At 46.4% G+C, this 20,989-nt stretch overlaps 1 protein-coding gene and 1 non-coding gene across 3 annotated transcripts in view; both read right to left on the bottom strand.

Annotated features, from left to right (window-relative positions):
* Positions 1-1,922: 1,922 nt before the first annotated feature.
* Positions 1,923-1,996, bottom strand: trnat-agu (transfer RNA threonine (anticodon AGU)). Its single transcript has one exon. It is a non-coding gene; the product is annotated as a tRNA-Thr (tRNA).
* Positions 1,997-12,666: 10,670 nt separating this feature from the next.
* LOC122558185 (WD repeat-containing protein 88-like) overlaps positions 12,667-20,989 on the bottom strand; it is a 39,738-nt gene continuing 31,415 nt past the window's right edge. Inside the window, exons 9-11 of one of the 2 annotated variants that reach the window (XM_043706492.2) lie at positions 16,635-16,703; positions 15,459-15,551; positions 12,667-13,599 (exon numbers count right to left, since the gene is read on the bottom strand). In XM_043706492.2, coding sequence (XP_043562427.2) covers positions 13,381-13,599; positions 15,459-15,551; positions 16,635-16,703 — 381 coding nt within the window. In that variant the 3' untranslated portion in view covers positions 12,667-13,380. The remainder of the gene's footprint in view (positions 13,600-15,458; positions 15,552-16,634; positions 16,704-20,989) is intronic. The other variant, XM_043706493.2, reaches the window with a different exon arrangement.

Raw genomic sequence — 20,989 nt, 5'->3', positions numbered from 1 at the left:
GAACCAGCCAAGAGCATGCCCCATGGGAGACTAGTTAGCAAGGTTAGATCTCATGAAATACGGGAGAACTAGCCATTTGGATACAGCTCAAAGGTAGAAAACAGAGGGTGGTGGTGAGGGGTTCTTTTTCAGACTGGAGGCCTGTGACCAGTGGAGTGCCACAAGGATCGGTGCTGGGTCCACTACTTTTTGTCATTTATGTAAATGATTTGGATGTGAGCATAAGAGGTACAGTTAATAGGTTTGCTGGTGACACCAAAATTGGAGGTGTAGTGGACAGCAAAGAAGGTTACCTCAGATTACAACAGGATCTTGACCAGATGGGCCAATGGGTTGAGAAGTGGCAGAAGGAGTTTAATTCAGATAAATGTGAGGTGCTGCATTTTGGGAAAGCAAATCTTAGCAGGACTTATACGATTAATGGTAAGGTCCTAGAGAGTGCTGCTGAACAAAGAGACCTTGGATTGAAGGTTCACAGCTCCTTGAAAGTGGAGTCGCAGGTAGATAGGATAGTGAAGAAGGCGTTTGGTATGCTTTCCGTTATTGGTCAGAGTATTGAGTACAGGAGTTGGGAGGTCATGTTGCGGCTATACAGGACATTGGTTAGGCCACTGTTGGAATATTGCGTGCAATTCTGGTCTCCTTCCTATCGGAAAGATGTTGTGAAACTTGAAAGGGTTCAGAAAAGATTTACAAGGACATTGCCAGGGTTGGAGGATTTGAGCTATAGGGAGAGGCTGAACAGGCTGGGGCTGTTTTCCCTGGAGTGTCGGAGGCTGAGGGGTGACCTTATAGAGGCTTACAAAATCATGAGGGGCATGGATAGGTTAAATAGACAAAGTTAAAAATCACACAACACCAGGTTATAGTCCAACAGGTTTAATTGGAAGCACTAGCTTTCGGAGCGACGCTCCTTCGTCAGGTGATTGTCACCTGATGAGGGAGCGTCGCTCCGAAAGCTAGTGTACTTCCAATTAAACCTGTTGGACTATAACCTGGTGTTGTGTGATTTTTAACTTTGTACACCCCAGTCCAACACCGGCATCTCCAAATCATTAAATAGACAAAGTCTGTTCCCTGGGGTCGGGGAGTCCAGGTCCAGAGGGTGTAGGTTTAGGGTGAGAGGGGAAAGGTATAAAAGAGACCTAAGGGGCAATCTTTTCACGTAGAGGGTGGTACGTGAATGGAATGAGCTGCCAGAGGATGTGGTGGAGGCTGGTACAATTATAACATTTAAGAGGCATTTGGGTGGGTGTATGAATAGGAAGGGTTTGGAGGGATATGGGCCGGGTGCTGGCAGGTGGGAATAGATTGGGTTGGGATATCTGGTCGGCATGGACGGGTTGGGCCGAAGGGTCTGTTTCCGTGCTGTACATCTCTATGACTCTATGTCCAGAGGAACAGAGACATGGGGAGGGTTTCAGCAGCTGTTGAGCTGAGAGTGGAGTTGGATGATGGTATGGAATTAGATGGATTAGTGATGGTGTGAGTCTCATAAGATGTTTGCCTCAAGGATAAATAAAAGAGTTTAGTTCAGCCTCAGACAGCTACCAGGGAAGGAGGGAAAGGCTGGGATGTTTGCTCCGAGCAAGGGTTTGGAGGGATTTGGGCCGGGTGCTGGCAAATGGGACTAGATGAATTTGGGGTATCTGGTTAGCGTGGACGGGTTGGGCCGAAGGGTCTGTTTCCGTGCTGCACAGGTCTATGACTCTATGAGTCTGGTTTCTGAATGCTGTATATGACACTGAGCATAAACTGGGCTCTTCGCTGCATTGGGACCTTGTGAAGGTGTGGTCCATGCTGTTGAAATGCAAGATGTTTCTCACAATCTGAGCCAGATGTGAACTGATTAAACACAGAGGTGCCTGAATGTAGGCCATTGTAAAAGGATTGTGAGTGTAGGGGCCAGGCTGTGGGTAAAAAGGCACCGCTGGGATTCGAACCCAGGATCTCCTGTTTACTAGACAGGCGCTTTAACCAACTAAGCCACGGCGCCGCCGAGCACTCCTCCGGAATCGGCGCTTTTAGACTCAGTGCGCCTGCGCACTGCCGCTGATGTATACACAGAAATACTGAGAGAGCGCCTGCGCACAACTGCATGGCGGGAAATAGGGCAATGGGCGGGAAATGGGGTAAGAGGTGAGGGATTGGGGTAAAGGGTGGGGGATTGGGGTGGGGGATTGGGGTGGGGGATTGGGGTAAGGGGTGGGGGAGTAGGGTAAGGGATGGGGGATTGGGGTAAGGGGTGGGGGAATGGGGTAAGGGTGAGGGAATGAGGTAAGGGGTGAGGGAATGGGGTAAGGGGTGAGGGATTGGGGTAAAGGGTGAGGGATTGGGGTAAGGGTGAGGGATTGGGGTAAAGGGTGAGGGATTGGGGTAAAGGGTGAGGGATTGGGGTAAGGGTGAGGGAATGAGGTAAGGGGTGAGGGATTGGGGTAAAGGGTGAGGGATTGGGGTAAAGGGTGAGGGATTGGGGTAAGGGGTGAGGGAATGGGGTAAGGGGTGAGGGAATGGGGTAAGGGGTGAGGGATTGGGGTAAGGGTGAGGGAATGAGGTAAGGGGTGAGGGATTGGGGTAAAGGGTGAGGGATTGGGGTAAGGGGTGAGGGAATGGGGTAAGGGGTGAGGGATTGGGGTAAAGGGTGGGGGATTGGAGTAAGGGGTGAGAGAATGGGGTAAAGGGTGAGGGAGTAGGGTAAGGGGTGGGGGATTGGGGTAAGGGGTGAGGGAATGGGGTAAAGGGTGGGGGATTGGAGTAAGGGGTGGGGGATTGGGGTAAAGGGTGGGGGATTGGAGTAAGGGGTGAGGGATTGGAGTAAGGGGTGAGGGATTGGAGTAAGGGGTGAGGGATTGGGGTAAAGGGTGGGGGATTGGAGTAAGGGGTGAGGGAATGGGGTAAAGGGTGAGGGAATGGGGTAAGGGGTGTGGGAATGGGGTAAGGGGTGAGGGATTGGGGTAAGGGTGAGGGAATGAGGTAAGGGGTGAGGGATTGGGGTAAAGGGTGAGGGATTGGGGTAAGGGGTGAGGGAATGGGGTAAGGGGTGAGGGAATGGGGTAAGGGGTGAGGGAATGGGGTAAGGGATGAGGTTTATAGTCTAAGGGTGGGCAATTGGGACAGGGTAATGGGGAAGGGTAATGGGTATGGGAGAGGCAGAGGAGATATTGGAAAGGGTAATCGTGGGTGGCAGCAATAGAGGGTGAATGGCACACAGAGAAATTGGGGATGGGCCAATGGGTTAGTCATCCCAGATGAAACCTTGTAAAATGGTTCTAAGAAAATCAAGACATTTGGCCCATTCACGTGTTCGCCTGTTGTATCTCCCCTCCCAACATCCCCAACTCTGTCCCATAACAACAGCAGAAACAAGCGCAGCTTCTCCAGCCTGCCATCATACTCAGACTTCAATTCCCCCACACTCCACTCACTCATCATCAGAGTCATTGATTCCTCAATTTTCCATGAATCTCTAACTTAAATACGTTTGATCATTTAAAAGATTCACAAGCCTTTAAATCACAGAATTGTTACAGAGCAATAGGTGGCTATTTGGTGCCTGTCCCAGTTCTCTCTACCTATCTTACCAACGTCAACAATCTGTGCACATATACACTCAGCTCCCTCTGCTTCTGTACCACTTTAGAATTACCCCCTATTTATATTATCTTTCAATATTCTACCTGCCAAAGTGCATCACCTCACACTTCTCTGCATCGAATTTCACCTGCCACCTATCCACCCACTCCACCAACTTGTCGACATCCTTTTGGAATTCCACACTGTCCTCCTCACAGGTTACAATTCTTCCACGTTTAGTGTCATCAGTAAATTTTGAAAATATTCCCTTCTCTCAAAGATTGGGTGAAAAAAAACTCTCCCCTTATCCCTAAATGGCTGACCCCTTATCCTGAGGCTCAAGCTAATTTGTAAGCTAAATGTTTGTGAGATACATAGAACCATAGAAAATAGCTGCAGGAGTAGGCTATTCGGCACTTCGAGCCTGCCCCACCATTCAATATGATCATTGCTGATCCTGCAATCTCAGTATCCCATTCCCATCCTCTCCCCGTACCCCTTGATCCCTTTAGCCACAAGGACCATATCCAGCTCCCCCTTGAATCTATCTAATGAACTGGCCCCAACAGCTTCCTGTGGGAGAGAATTCAACAGGCTCACAACTCTCTAAGTAGAGAGATACTAAACGAGTTTGTTGCATCAGCATTTACTGTGCAGATGGACATGGAAGATATAGAATGTGGGGAAATAAATGGTGAAAAATGTCCATATTACAGAGGAGGAAATGCTGGATGTCTTGAAACACATGAAGGTGGATAAATCCCCAGGATCTGATCAGGTGTAACCTAGTACTCTGTGAGAGGCTAGGGAAGTGATTGCTGGGCCTCTTGCTGAGATATTTGTATCATCGATAGTCACAGGTGGGGTGCAGGAAGACTGGAGGTTGGCTAACGTGGGGCCACTGTTTAAGAACGGTGGTAAGGACAAGCCAGGGAACTATAGACCAGTGAGTCTGACGTTGGTGAGGCAAGTTGTTGGAGGGAATCCTGAGGGACTGGACATACATGTATTTGGAAAGGCAAGGACTGATTAGGGATAGTTTGTGCGTGGGAAATCATGTCTCACAAACTTGATTGAGTTTTTTGAAAAGGTAGCAGAGGATTGATGAGGGCAGAGCTGTAGACATGATCTATGTGGACTTCAGTAAGGCATTCGACAAGTTTCCCCATGGGAGACTGGTTAGCAAGGTTAGATCTCACGGAATACAGGGAGAACTAGCCATTTGGATACAGAACTGGCTCAAAGGTAGAAGACAGAGGGTGATGGTGGAGGGTTATTTTTCAGACTGAAGGCCTGTGACCAGTGGAGTGCCGCAAGAATTGGTACTGGGTCCACTACTTTTCGTCATTTATATAATGACGATGTGAACATAGGAGGTATAGTTAGTAAGTTTGCAGATGACACCAAAATTGGAGGCTGTAGTAGACAGCGAAGAGGGTTACCTCAGATTACAACAGGATCTGGACCAGATGGGCCAATGGGCTGAGGAATGGCAGATGGAGTTTAATTCAGATAAATGCGAGGTGCTGCATTTTGGGAAAGCAAATCTTAGCAGGACTTATACACTTAATAGTAAGGTCCTAGTTGCTGAACAAAGAGACCTTGGAGTGCAGGTTCATAGCTCCTTGAAAGTGGAGTGGCAGGTAGATAGGATAGTGAAGGAGGCATTTGGTATGCTTTCCTTTATTGGTCAGAGTATTGAGTACAGGAGTTGGGAGGTCATGTTGCGGCTGTACAGGACATTGGTTAGGCCACTGTTGGAATATTGCGTGCAATTCTTGTCTCCTTCCTATTGGAAAGATGTTGTGAAACTTGAAAGGACTTAGAAAAGATTTGCAAGGATGTTGTGAGGTTTGGAGGATTTAAGCTATAGGGAGAGGCTGAATAGGCTGGGGCTGTTTTCCCTGGAGCGTTGAAGGCTGAGGGTTTATAAAATCATGAGGGGCAGGGATAGGGTAAATAGACAAAGTCTTTTTCCTGGGGTGCGGGAGTCCAGAACTGGAAGGTATAGATTTAGGGTGAGAGGGGCAAGATATAAAAGGGACCTAAGGGGCAACTTTTTCACACAGAGGGTGATATGTGTATGGAATGAGCTGCCAGAGGAAGTGTTGGAGGCTGGTACAATTGCAACATTTAAAAGTCATGTGGATGGGTACATGAATAGGAGGGATTTATGGGCAGTACGGTGTCTTAGTGGTTAGCACTGCTGCCTCACAGCGCCAGGGACCCGTGTTTGATTCCTGCCTTGGGCAATTGTTTGTGTGAAATTTGCACATTCTCCCCGTGTCTGCGTGGGTTTCCTCCGGGTGCTCTGGTTTCCTCCCACAATCCAAAGATGTGCAGGTCAGGTGAATTGGGCATGCTAAATTGTCCATAGTGTTAGGTGCATTAGTCATGAGTTGATATAGGGTAGGGGAATGGGTCCGGGTGGGTTACTGTTTAGAGGGTCGGTGTGGACTTGTTGGGTTGAAGGGCCTGTTTCCATACAGTAGGGTACCTAATCTAATCAGAAGGGTTTAGAGGGATATGGGCCAAATGCTGGCAAATGGGACTAGATTAGGTTGGGATATCTGGTCAACATGGATGAGTTGGACCAAAGCGCCTATTTCCCTGCTGTATATCTCTATGACTAAATTCTTCCTCATCTCAGTCCTGAATGACTTACCCCTTATTCTCAGACTGTGACCTGTAGTTCTGGACTTCCCCAACATCAGGAACATTACTCCTGCATCTATCCTGTCCAAAGATCCCCCCTCATCCTTCTAAATTCCAGCGAGTACAAGCCCAGTTGATCCAGTCTTTCCTTCTATGTCGATCCTGCCATCCCAGGAATCAGTCTGGGGAATCTTTGTTGGACTCCCTCAATGGCAAGAATGTCCTTCCTCAGATTGGGAGGCCAAAACTACACACAATACTCAAGGTGTGGCCTCACCAAGGCCCTGTATATCTGCAGCAAGACATCCTTACCCCGATCCTCTCACTATGAAGGCCAGTGTGCCATTAGCTTTCCTCACTGCCCACTGCACCTGGATGTCAACCTTTAGTGACTGTTCCACCAGGACACCCAGGTCTCATTGCACCCTCACCTTTTCCTAAACTGCCCCCATTCAGAGAATAATCTGCTTTCCTGTTTTTGTGACCAAAGTGGATTGCCAAGTCAATGTTGAATGCTGTGGAGTTCAGACCACGTGACAGTAGTCCTGCTGAACCAGGCCCTCACTCCCACAGTGCTCAGAGGGGTCACGATAATTTTTAAGATCTGAAATGGGATTGCAGCTCGAAAGCGTATGGGAAGTTCTGATCTAGACTCTCCACCCAAAGGAGTAGAAAGCTCTCACCTGTTCAATGTTATCGAGTTTCCTTATCTGTTTTAATTAGATTACCCTTTACTCTTTTAAACTCCAGGGAATATAAAGGAATTCCACCCAATATTTCCTCAGAGGAGAACCCTCACACTCAAGGAATCAATCAATCTTCTCTGGACTTCTCCAACGTACAAGTGTCCTTCCTTAGATGTGGAAGCCAAGCCTGCACACAGATCTGGTCTCATTAAAACTTGGTACAATTGTAGCAAGACTTCATTCCTGTACCCCACTTCCAAGTGCAATAAAGGCCAACACATCATTTGTCTTCCTATGTAGTTGCTGTAATTGCATGCTAACTTTGTACGTAGCATAGAATCACACAAATCTCTCTAAACAATTTCAATTTTCACACCATTTAATAAAATGTTTGCTATCCTTACTAATAAAGTGAATAATCTCAAATTTCTTCACATGACATTTCATCTACCACCTTAAATCATGGGTAATAAAGCTTGCAAAGAGACCCTTTAGCTCATTGTGTTTGTGCCAGTCATCCAGCATGATCTATTCTAATCCCATTTCCCAGCACCTGGCCCATAGCCTAGTGTCCTCTGGCATTTCAAATGCTCATCTAAATAGTTGTTAATGTCTTACATGTTCTCACCTCGATCCCCTGTTTAGTCAGTGAGTACTAGATAGCTTTGAGTGAAGACAGTTTCCGTAAATCACCTCTAAACCTCCTGCTCAGTATCTTAAAACTGTGCCCCCTGATTATTGACCCCTCTAATAAGAGTAAAAGCCTCTTCCTATCTACCATCTCGATGCCCCTCAATCTTGTACACTTCAAACTGGTCCCCCTCAGCTTTCTGTTGTAAGGAAAACAACATCAGCCTATCACAACTCCCTTCATGTCTGAATCACTCCAGCCCCGGCAGCATCCTGATCAATCTCTCCCGTACCCGCTTTAGTGCATCCTCCCTACAGTGTGGTGACATCACTTGAGTTATGGTCACAATCAAATGGGATGGAATATAAGAGGGGGGAGGTTCTGCTAAAACAGTCCAAGGCACAAGTCAGTCCACAGCTGGGATACTGTGGTCAGTTTTCAGGCTTTTTATTTGAGGCAGTGCAGACAGGGCCCATTAGGCTGATGCTGGGATGGAGGGAATGTTTTATGAGGAGAGTTGAGTAGATTGGGCCTGTTCTTATTGGAATTTAGAAGAACACGAGGCAACCTTACTGATTTTTAGGGGACTGGACAGGGGAACAAAGAACATTACAGCACAGGAACAGGCCGTTCGGCCCTCCAAGCCTGTGCCGATCCATATCCTCTATCTAAACCTGTTGCCTATTTTCTAAGGGTCTCTATCCCTCTGCTCCCTGCCCATTCATGTATCTGTCTAGATACATCTTAAATGACGGTATCGTTCCCACCTCTATCACCTCCACTGGCAGCGCATTCCAGGCACCCACCACCCACTGCATGAAAAACTTTCCACGTATATCTCCCCTAAACTTTTCCCCTCTCACTTTGAATGTGTGACTCCTAGTAATTGAGTTCCCCACTCTGGGAAAGAGCTTCTTGCTCTCCACCCTGTCTACACCTCTCATGATTTTGTAGGCCTCAATCAAGTCCCCCCTCAACCTCCTTTTCAATGAAAATAATCCTAATCTACTCAACCGCTCTTCATAGCTAGCACCCTCCTGGTGAACCTTCTCTGCACCCTCTCCAAGGCATCCACATCCTTTTGGTAAATGTGGTGACCAGAACTGTACACAGTATTCCAAATGTGGCCGAACCAAAGTCTAATATAACTGTAACATGACCTGCCAACTCTTGTACTCAATACCCCATCCTTCTTGACCACTCTGCTGACCTGTGTTGCCACCTTCAGAACACCCAGATCTCTCTGTACATCAATTTTCCCTGGGACTTTTCCATTTACTGTATAGTTCATTCTGGAATTGCATCTTCCAAAATACATCAACTCGCATTTGTCCGGATTGAACTCTATCTGCCATTTCTCTGCCCAATTCTCCAATCGATCTACATCTGCTGTATTCTCCAACAGTCCCCTTCACTCTCGCTACTCCATCAATCTTAGTGTCATCTGCAAACTTGCTAATGAGGCAACCTACACTTTTCCCCAAATCATTTATCTATATCACAAAAAACAGCGGTGGAACATCACTGGTTACAGGTCTCCATTTTGAGAAGCTCCCTTTTACTGCTACTCTGTCTCCTGCTGCCCAACCAGTTCTCTATCCATCTAGCTGGAACACCCTGGACCCCATGCAACTTCACCTTCTGCATCAGCCCACCATGGGGAACCTTATCAAACGCCTTACTAAATAAAGTCCATGTATATGACATCTACATCCCTTCCTTCATCAATCAACTTTGTCACCTCTTCAAAGAAATCTAATAGGTTTGTCTGACATGACCTTCCCTGCACAAAACCATGCAGCCTATCACTGATAAGCACATTTTCTTCCAAATGGGTATATATCCTATCCCTTACTATCTTCTCCAGTAGCTTCCCTACCACTGACGTTAGGCTCACATGTCTGTAATTACCTGGATTATCCCTGCTGCCCTTCTTAAACAAGGGGACAACATTAGCAATTCTCCAGTCCTCTGGGACCTACTCCATTTTCAAGGATGCGGCAAAGATATCTTGAAACCCCAGCTATTTCCTCTCTCACTTCCCTCAGTAACCTGGGATAATTTCAGGAGAAAGTGAGGACTGCAGATGCTGGAGATCAGAGTCGAGAGTGTAGTGCTGGAAAAGCTCAGGTCAGGCAGCATCCGAGGAGCAGGAGAGTCGATGTTGGGCATAAGCCCTTCATCAGGAATGAGGCTTGTGGGTCGAGGCTGAGAGATAAGTAGGAGAGGGGTGGGGCTGGGGGGAGGTAGCTGGGAAAGCGACTAGAGAAGGTGATAGGTCGGGGGGGGGGGGTAGTGAATGACAGGTGCGGAGGGCAGTGCTGAGTTGGAGGCTTGGGACTGGGATAATGTGGGGGGAGAGGGGAAATGAGGACGCTGTTGAAATCCATATTTATCCCGTGTGGTTGCAGGGTCCCAAGGCGGAATATGAGGCATCAGGTGGTAATGGTTTGGCAGTGGAGAAGGCCCAGGAACTGCACGTCCTTGATGGAGTGGGAGGGGGAGTTGAAGTGTTCAGCCATGGGGCGGTGGGGTTGGTGGGTGTAGGTGTCCCGGAGATGTTTTTTGAAATGATTCGCAAGAAGGCATCCTGTCTCCCCGAGGTAGAGGAAACTCCACAGATAACTTTTCCCCTTTGTCCTTGAGTGGACCAACCTTTTCCCTCGTTACTCTCTTGCTCCTTATATATGAATAAAAGGCTTTGGGGTTTTCCTTAACCCTACTCGCTAAGAATATCTCATGACCCCTTTTAGCCCTCTTAAATCCTCGTTTCAGGTTGGACCTACATTCCCAAAGTTTCACCTGATCTTAGTCCCTTAGACCTTATGTATGCATCCTTTTTCCTCTTAGCCAGTCTCACAATTTCACCTGTCATCAATGTTTCCCTAATCTCGCCATTTCTATTCCTCATTTTCACAGGAACATATTTCTCCTGAACTCTAACAAACCTCTCTTTAAAAACCTCCCACTTATCAAATGTGGATTTCCCTTCAAACAGTTCCTCCCAATCCATGTTCTCCAACTCCTGCCGAATTTTGCTATAGTTGCCCTTCCCCCAATTTAACACTCTTCCTTTCGGACCACTCTCATCTTTGTCCATGAGAATTCTAAAACTTATGGAATGGTGATCACTATTCCCAAAGTAATCCCCCACTGAAACTTCAACCACCTGGCTGGGTTCATTCCCCAACACCAGGTCCAGTATGGATGGTTGGACTATTTACATACTGCTCTAGAAAACCCTCCTGGATGCTCCTTATAAATACTGCTCCATCTAGACCTCTAACACGAAGTGAATCCCAGTCAATGTTGGGAAAATTAAAATCTCCCATCACCACCATCCTGTTGCTCCCATATCTTTCCGTAATCTGTTTACATATTTGTACCTCTATCTCACGCTCGCTGTTGGGAACGCCCAACATTGTTACCGCTCCCTTCCTATTTCTGAGCTCTGCCCATATTGCCTCACTGTTCGAGTCCTCCATAGTGTCCTCTTTCAGCACAGCTGTGATACTCTCACTGAACAGTAATGCAACACCTCCACCCCTTTTACTTCCCTCTCTATTCCGCCTGAAGCATCGCTATCCTGGGATAATTAATTGCCAGTGTGGAGAGGGTGTTTTCTTGTCTGGGACCACATGGTACACTCTCAGAATAAGAGGATCTCACATTAGAAACAGAGCTGGAATTTCTTTTCAGAGGGTAGTGAATCTGTGCAACTCTTCACTGCAGAGACTGCACTGTTCAGTATGTTCAAGGCTGAGATAGACAGATTTTTAATCATAAAGGAATCAAGGGTTATAGGGAAAAGGCAGAGGATACCTGAGTGCTGGAATGCCCTATTTCTGCTGGTACATCTTATGATCTTATGGAAATGAAGCCCCACTGGTCCTCTACAAACTTAATGAAAACTGAAAGAACTGCGGATGCTGGAAATCAGAAACAAAAACAGAAATTGCCGGAAAAACTCAGCAGGTCTGGCAGCATCTGTGGAGAGAAATCAGAGTTAACATTTTGGGTCCAGTGACCCTTCCTCGGAACAAAGAAAAGCACACAGGTTCCTGATGAAGGGCTTATGCCCAAAACGTCGATTTTCCTGCTCCTCGGATGCTGCCTGACCTGCTGTGCTTTTCCAGCACCACTCTCTCGACTCTGATCTCCAACATCTGCAGTCCTCACTTTTTCCTTCATTATTTACAGCTTGACAACATCAAAATCCCCTGGTTATCCCAACTTGCTGTTTCCCGTTATCTAACCAATCCTCTTTCCAAGTTAATATATCACTCTCTCAACACCAAGACTCTTGGAGTACCTTTACTGAATACCTGTAAACATCCAAATACGGGGTCTCCATTCTGCTATCCCACAGGTTACATTTGTCAAACATAAGGTTACTTTCATAAATTTGTCTGATTTATGAGTCACACATCACTCCCTTTGACCAAGATTTTGGTCACTCCTGCCCTAATTTCTTTGGATATGGCTCAGGGGGTTGGATTGTATCTGCACCACGCTCCTGTGGAGCAGCTTCAGATGTTTTATTACCTGACGAAGGAGCAGCACTCCGAAAGCTTGTGCTTCCAAATAAACCTGTTGGACTATATCCTGGTGTGGTGCAATTTTTAACTTTGTCCACCCCAGTCCAACAGCGGCACATCCACATAATCTCTAATCGCGTTACACTTAAAAACTTCTCCTGATCTTTGAGGCTATCCAAGACCTCTCTCTCCTTTTCACAGGTTCCCACTCCACCACCCGACTCTGGCCTCTTCCCCTCGCTCCTCTGTTCCATTGTTTCTGTCAGAGCTTATCCTGGTTCCCTTAGACTGACAGACAGCCGGATATTGTTGGAAAAATGCAGGATTTTCCTTCTGACAGATTAGCGATAATGGGCTGAATGGCCTCCTCCTTGTGATGTGGACTTTTCCAAGTCTGGCTTGGAATTGTTGCAGCTTCGTCATTGTCTTGGTGTGAAGCTAATGCTCTGTGATAGTTTGGTGCTTGTTTAAGGGGAATGCCTATTACTGATCAGATTCACCAGTGCCAGGACAAATCCAGGACTGTATGGGAAACTGAAACATTAAATCCACAATATTGAGAAATATAGAGTTGAAATTGAGAGAGATTACAACCACAGAGATTTTATTATTTCATTTGTAAGACTGAAGCAGATTACATTTTGACCACAAAATGAAAAACAACTTTAAACGAGTTAATGAACAGGAAAATGAAAAATATTTACAAAAAGTGATTTTTAAAATTAGATAAAATTGAGACAAATTAGAATTGCCAAATCCAACTGCCACAAAGAAAGAGAAATGTTCTCAGTGTTATCAGCTGTAACCCTGAAATCCTTCTCATGTTAGGCTGGGGTTCATTTCCCTCACCTCAAATTTGAGCGGGAGACAGGTGGATGAGCAGATGGATTTGGGATCTGCTGCTTGGTGATTTCAGGATGAGGGGATTGAGTGACATGGGGGAGAGTTAAGGAGGTGGAGGGCACTGAAGGGTACTCAAGAGTCCAGCGAAGCAAACAGAATAGCATGGGGGTGTCTGTGAAATGTTGGGGAATGAGCTCAGGGTCAAGAGGCAGCAGCACAAACTTTCCAGCCTCATGGAAAGGTACAGGTTCCTTGGGGATTATGCAGCAAATTCCAGCAGCAGGGAGTTTATTCAGGGTAGAAATTACACATTTAAAATATCACTCAGGAAAGTGAGACAGTGACACCAGCGCTTAACTTCCTTTGGGATTCGGTATTCTGGAACTATAGCTGACAGGTGCAGGGTGGAATGAATGAGGCAGCAACGTTAATGAGCAGGGTGACCTTCCTGGGATCACTGTTTTGGTGCTGACTCTGAGAGGCTGGGCAGGCTGGGGACAGTGGACACACTGGGCAGGCTGAGCACGCTGGGGACAGTGGGGATGTTGGGCATGCTGGGGACAGTGCGCAGAGAGCTCCGTGGTGATGCTGACAAACGGCAGAACACACAGATGGTCAGGTTCTCTGAGCTGTCATCGCGGCACCTTGAGAACGGTTTCTCACAATGGGTACACTGAGAAGAAGATGAGAAACATTAGCAGGGGACAGAGCAAAGGACAAGGACATGAACACCCATACCTGGGTATACACACTGCCACATTCATCAGGAAGGCACACACTCACTAACAGGTACATCCACTCAGGCACACACAACCAGTGACAGATACCTGCACCTAATGGTACACACTTACAGGAACACTCATTCAGCTAGACTCAAAATATGCACATGTACACACCCATGCACACATACACCCACATGCGCACACACTCACACATGCACATCTACACGCGTGCACACAGAATCAGAGTGTTTTTATAGCACAGAAGCGCAGTATGTTTGTGTCAGACATCAAACATCCATCTATTCCAATCCCATTTCCCAGCTCCTGGCCCATAGCCTTGTATCCTGTGGCGATTTGAGTGCTTATAGTTCTTGAGGGTTCTCACTTTTACCACCATCTTCGGCGGTAAGTTCCAGATAGCTACAACTCTCTGGATGAAAATTTATTCCCTCAAATTCTCTTGAAATGTCCGTACTGTACTTTAACACTGTACCCTTTGGTTATTGAACCCTCTACTAAGGGGAAAACAATTTTCTCTACCTACCTGTCAGTGCCCCTCAGAGCTTTGTGCACCCGAATCATGATGGAGAAGATTCATTCTAGACTGTATTGTGCCTTCATTCCAACATCCTGGTGTATCTCCTCTGCAGTCTCTCCAGCATAGTATTCCTACAGTGCAGCGACCAGAACTACACACAGTACTCCAGCTGTCACCTAAATCAATCTTATATACAGCTCCATTATAACCCCCTTGCTCTTATATTCAATGCCTTGACTAATAAAGGCAAGTATTCTGTATGCCTTTTTAACCGCTTTATCTACCTGTCCTGCTGCCAAGATCCCTGTGATCCTCTGTACTTCTCAGGCTCCTACCATTTACTGTCAGCCCCCTTGCCTTGTTAGTCTGCTCAAATGTATCATCTCACAATTTTCAGGATTAAATTCCATTTGCCACTATTCAATCCATCTGAGCAGCCTGTAGTCCTAGGCTTTCCTCCTCACTATTAATCACAGCACCCATTTTCATATCATCTGTAAATGTACTGATCAAACACAGACAAAGACAAATATTTACTCAGCAATTCATGTTTGAAAGGCTGAATCTGCCTGGTCTGTCATTTCAACTCAGTGCTTTCCAGATCACGACAAATGACTGTGTTAAAAAGAATTTCCTCCCCTCCCCTCCTCCTTTCCTCAATCACCTGAAATCTCTCTCTCCTCTGGTCCCTCAACCTCCTCCCACTCCAGACACTTTCTCCTCATTAACTCTGTCCAAATCCAGCAGAAGTTTGCACATCTTCTCTGCTTGAAAGAGAATTACTCTGGCCTCTTCAGGATCTCAGTGTTGATGGAAGCTCTTTGACCCTGATAACATTCTGGTAAATCTCTCCTGCATCCCTCTGCAACACTTTGACACCCTCTGAAATGCCCTACCTAGAAGTTGATACAATACTCTGCTTACCCCTCACATCCTGCTTCCTTTCAAAGTCTGTGCCTCTGTTTGTAAAGCCCAGGGTTGTGGTCGATGTTTTATCACCGCTCTCGATCTGTGTTTAGCTGTGGGATCTTGTTTTTTTTTTGGGGGGGGGGGGTTGTTTTTGCTTCTACTTTGAGGGAATTGAGAGTATTTATTAGAAGCCTTACCTGCCCAGACCAGATGGCAGGGTAAAGGGTGAAAATGAATGAGAGATGCTGGGATTTGCGGATGTGCTGTCAAAGCCCCACCAGCAATTAAACTGACTGCACTTAGGAAGGGACCACCCCTCTCCCATCTCCTGGTCTAAGCAGAAAACAGGTTGGACCATCAAACCTTGACAACTCTCTCCCCGTGCTCCCTCCACGCAGCTTTGACGACTGGTATCTGTTCTATTTTCTCAATGTCCCACAAACGCACAGTAGAATCCTAGAAAGAAAGGAATAGGTAAAAACTTAGAAATGGCACCTGTAGGTCTGGGAGCTAGAGCTTGGAGGGGAACTTGGCAGGGGCTGGTATTCCCATGTACCTGTTATTTTTTCCCACTTAGTAATGCAGATTATCTGCTGCTGAAAACCTGCAGACTCCATTATTCCAACACCCTCCTTGCTGGTCTCCCACATTCAACCCTCCCTGAACTTGGAATCATTCTGCCAGTGTCTGAGCTTACAGCAAGTCCCACTCCCCTTATCACCCCATGTGTTCTCTGGCCTCCTTGTTTTTAAATCCCTCCAAGGACTCACTCTCCTATCTTTCTCTTTCTTTGCTCATGAGATGTGAATATTGTTGGCTGGGCCAGAATTTATTGCCCATCCCTAATTGCCCCTTGACAAGATGTTGGTGAGCTGCCGCCTTGAACTGCTGTAGCCCTTGTGCTGTCTGTAATCTCCTGCAGCCCCACCACTCTCCCTCACCTCTCCTCTGATTCTACTCTCTTGGATATTCTTGAATTTAATCGCTCCATCATTGGCTGCCATGCCTTTAAGTCTCTCGGCTCTGAATTTTCCTCCAAACACCTCTGCACCTTTAAGACAGTGGTGGGTGTGTGGAATGCTCTGCCCCAGAGGGCAGTGGAGGCCCACTCTCTGGATTCATTTAAGAAAGAGTTGGATAGAGCTCTCAAGGATAGTGGAATCAAGGGTTATGGAGGTAAGGCAAGAACAGGATACTGATTAAGGATGATCAGCCATGATCATAATGAATGGTGGTGCAGGCTCCAAGGGCAGAATGGCCTACTCCTGCACCTATTGTCTAAAAACCTGCCTTTTCAACAAGCTGCTGGCCAATGTCCCAACGTCTCCTTCCCGGCTCAAGGTCATCTACTGTTTTATAATCTGATCATGCAAAATGCCATGGGACATTTTATTGGAGGCACTAGATAAATGTAAGTTGTTATTGTTTTTGATTTAGAGATCGTGGGTTTGGAATGTGATGCTCCTGGGACCTTTGTGAATTGCTGCATTGTATCCTGTGGATGAGCATATTATAAATGATCATAGATAACACTTGTACCTTACACGCAGAAAGAATCCACTTGTTGTTGGAGGAGATAGCAACATCCAGTACCCAGTCCTGGTGATCCTGCCGAGAGGCAGACAGGGACAGTGAGAGAGGAGCCAATCAGGTAAACATCGGCAAATTAACATCTAATTGCTCCAGAACTCTTTTCCTCTATGACCACATTGATGCTTCCTTTCTAGAGTTTTACATTATGAGAACAGGCCATTCAGCCCAAATATATCCTACTGGTGCTTATACTCCTCCTAGACCCTCATCTCAGTTTTCAACATCTGCTTCTAGTCCTTTCTCCATCCTGGGTTTACTCAGCTTCACCTTAAACGTACCGAGAACAAGCACTTCCACCACACCCCGTGGTAATGAGCTGCACATCCTTACCTACTCCGCTCATTCTCTGATGATTACTTCTCCTAGAATTGCCTCCAATCTGATTTCAGACTCATAAGAGATAGGGGAAGAAGGCCCTTCACCCCATCGACTCTGCCTCCTATCACATCAGGTATTACCTACCACAGCATAGAAACAGCTCATATCAAACTCATAATGACACCCTGTGTGACTTGTCTGCAATCACTGATACCATCGACCACTCCACTCTCCTCCAGTGCCTCCCCACTGTTGGGTGGGACCGCTCTCACCTGACACTAAGCTAAGGACCAAACACTCAATCAAAGCTGCAAGGTTAAAAGTATCTCTTAAAGGTGGAGGAGACAGGGAAGGCTAACTGAAGAAATTCCAGGTTTAGTGAGAGGTCCTGCCACCAATGGTGCAATGTTAAATCAGGGCTGCATAACAGAGTAGAGAGAGTGAATACAGATATTTGGTGTTAAGCAGCTGGAGGAGATTAAAGAGATGGCAGACGGTACGTTCTTGGAGGGATTTGAAATCAAAATGTCAAGCTTTGTTTGATATTCAGGGATGTGAAATGTGCTATATGAGTACGCATTATTATTGTTGGTTGATGCCAGTGGGACATCAGCGGTTCAAGAAAGTGGGGTAGTTAGGGACAGGCAATCAGTGCTAACCCTTCAGCAGTGTCTACATTCTGTGAATAAATGTTTTAAATTGTTGTAGTTTCTCAAAACAGAGAGAGAGAGAGAAACCAAGAACTAGGCACAGCCTTTAAAGTCTCAAACATAGGAAGGAAAGAGGGACAATAGACAATAGACGCAGGAGTAGGCCATTCTGCCCTTCGAGCCTGCACTACCATTCATTATGATCATGGCTGATCATCCTTAATCAGTCTCCTGTTCTTGCCTTATCTCCATAACCCTTGATTCCACTATCCTTGAGAGCTCTATCCAACTCATTCTTAAACGAATCCAGAGACTGGGCCTCCACTGCCCTCTGGGGAAGAGCATTCCACACACCCACCACTCTCTGGGTGAAGAAGTTTCTCCTCACCTCTGTCCTAAATGGCCTACCCCTTATTTTTAAGCTGTGTCCTCTGGTTCGGGACTCACCCATCAGCGGAAACATGTTTCCTGCCTCCAGAGTGTCCAATCCTTTAATAATCTTATATGTCTCAATCAGATCCCCTCTCAGTCTTCTAAACTCAAGGGTATACAAGCCCAGTCACTCCAATCTTTCAACATAAGATAGTCCCGCCATTCCGGGAATTGACCTCGTGAACCTACGCTGCACTCCCTCAATAGCCAGAATGTCTTTCCTCAAATTTGGAGACCAGAACTGCACACAGTACTCCAGGTGTGGTCTCATCAGGGCCCTGTACAGCTGCAGAAGAACCTCTTTGCTTCTATACTCAATCCCTCTTGTTATGAAGGCCAGCATGCTATTAGCCTTCTTCACTACCTGCTGTACCTGCATGCTTGCCTTCATTGACTGGTGTACAAGAACACCCAGATCTCTCTGTACTGCCCCTTTACCTAACCTGACTCCATTTAGGTAGTAATCTGCCTTCCTGTTCTTGCCACCAAAGTGGATAACCATACATTTATCCACATTAAACTGCATCTGCCATGTATCTGACCACTCAACTAACCTGTCCAGGTCACCCTGTAATCTCCTAACATCCTCCTCACATTTCACCCTGCCACCCAGCTTTGTATCATCAGCAAATTTGCTAATGTACTATTAATACCATCTTCTATATCATTAATATATATTGTAAAAAGCTGCGGTCCCAGCACTGATCCCTGCGGTACCCCACTGGTCACCGCCTGCCATTCCGAAATGGAGCTGTTTATCACTACTCTTTGTTTCCTGTCAGCCAACCAATCTTCAATCCATGTCAGTATTTTGCCCCTAATACCATGCACCCTAATTTTGCTCACTAACCTCCTATGTGGGACTTTATCAAAGGCTTTCTGAAAGTCCAGGTACACTACATCCACTGGATTTCCCTCGTCCATCTTCAGAATTACATCCTCAAAAAATTCCAGAAGATTAGTCAAGCATGATTTCCCCTTCATAAATCCATGCTGACTCTGACCTATCCTGTTACTGCTATCCAGATGTGTCGTAATTTCATCCTTTATAATTGACTCCAGCATCTTTCCCACCACTGAGGTCAGACTAACTGGTCTATAATTTCCTGCTTTCTCTCTCGCTCCTTTCTTAAAAAGTGGTACAACATTAGCCACCCTCCAATCCGCAGGAACTGATCCTGAATCTATAGAACATTGGAAAATGATCACCAACGCATCCACGATTCTTAGAGCCACCTCCTTCAGTACCCTGGGATGTAGACCATCAGGCCCCGGGGACTTATCAGCCTTCAGACCTAACAGTCTCTCCAACACCAATTCCTGCCTAATATAAATTCCCTTCAGTTCAGGTCCTTCAGCCACTATTACATCTGGGAGATTGGTCGTGTCTTCCCCAGTGAAGACAGATCTAAAGTACCACATTATCTGAAGTGAACAGGCAGATGTTGAGGGAGGATCAGTGAATGTTTGTGTGAAGCAGAACCCAGTGTTGTGCTGGAAATTCTGTACAATTCACGTGTTAATCGAGAATCCACCTTCTTCAATTTTTGTATTTCCATATTTCTTGATTCATTGAACATTATCGCATTTGTTTTCATGTGGGTGTCATTGGCTGGGCTAGCTTTTGTTGTCCATCCCTAACTGCCCTTGAACTGAGGGCCTTGCTTGGTCAGTTGAGGGCAGTTAAGAAGTAACTTGGAGTCACACAGAACACCTAATTTTTTACTCACCTGTGGGATGTGGGTGTCTCTGGCTGGGTCCAGTATTTATTACCCGTCCCGTTGCCTGCTTGAGAAGGTGGGGGTGAGCTGCCTTCTTGAACCGCTGCAGTCCACGTGCTGTGGGTTGACCCACAATGTCCCTTAGGGAGGGAATTCCAGGATTTTGACCCAGTGACAGTGAAGGAACGCCAATATATTTCCAAGTCAGGATGGTGAGTGGCTTGGTGGGGAACTTGCGGACTGTATTTTTTGAGTATCTGTTCTTCTTGAATATGTTGTATAGGTGGTTCTCCAACTTCAAGATGGAAACGGTTGTGAGTTTGGAAGGTGCTGCCTGAGGATCTTTGGTGAGTTTCTTCAGTGCATCTTGTAGATGGTACACACTGCTGCTACTGAGCGTCAGTGGTGGAGGGTGTGGATGTGGTGCTAATCAAGCGGCTGCTTTGTCCTGGATGGTGTCAAGTTTCTTGAGTGTTGTTGGAGCTGCTCCCATCCAGGCATGTGGGGAGTGTTCCATCACACTCCTGACTTGCCCGTTGTAGATGATGGACAGGCTTTGGAGAGTCAGGAAGCAAGTTATTCGCTGCAGTAGTCCAAATCTCAGACCTGCTATTGTAGCCACTGTGTTTATGTGGCGAGTTCAGTTGAGTTTCTGGTCAATAATAACCCCAAGGACGCTGACAGTGAGGAATTCAGTGATGGTAATACCACTGAATGTCAAGGGTTGGTGGTTAGAGTGTCTATCATTGGTGATGGTCATTGCCTGGCATTTGTGTGGTATGAATGTTACTTGCCACTTGTCGGCCCAAGCCTGGATATTGTCCAGATCTTGTTGCATTTGAACATGGACTGCTTCAGTATCTGAGGAATCACAAATGTTGTTGAATATTGTAGATTCATTAGTGAAGATCCCCACTTCTGACCTTATGATGGAGGGAAGGTCATTGATGAAGCAGCTAAAGATGGTTGGGTCTAGGACACTACCCTGAGGAACTCCAGAGATGTCCTGGAGCTGAGATGACTGACCCTCCACAACCACAATCATCTTTCTATGTGTCAGGTATGACTCCAGCCAGCGGACAGTTTGCCCTCTGAAACCCATTGATTCCAGTTTTGCCAAGGCTCCTTGGTGCCACACGGTTGAATACAGCCTCAATGTCAAGGGTTGTCACTCTCCCCT

Source organism: Chiloscyllium plagiosum, unplaced genomic scaffold, assembly GCF_037043375.1.
Source record: "Chiloscyllium plagiosum isolate Xiang-an unplaced genomic scaffold, Cpla_swu_hap1 HiC_scaffold_17, whole genome shotgun sequence".
Lineage (NCBI taxonomy): Eukaryota > Metazoa > Chordata > Chondrichthyes > Orectolobiformes > Hemiscylliidae > Chiloscyllium > Chiloscyllium plagiosum.
This window is presented reverse-complemented; position numbering and strand designations above follow the sequence as displayed.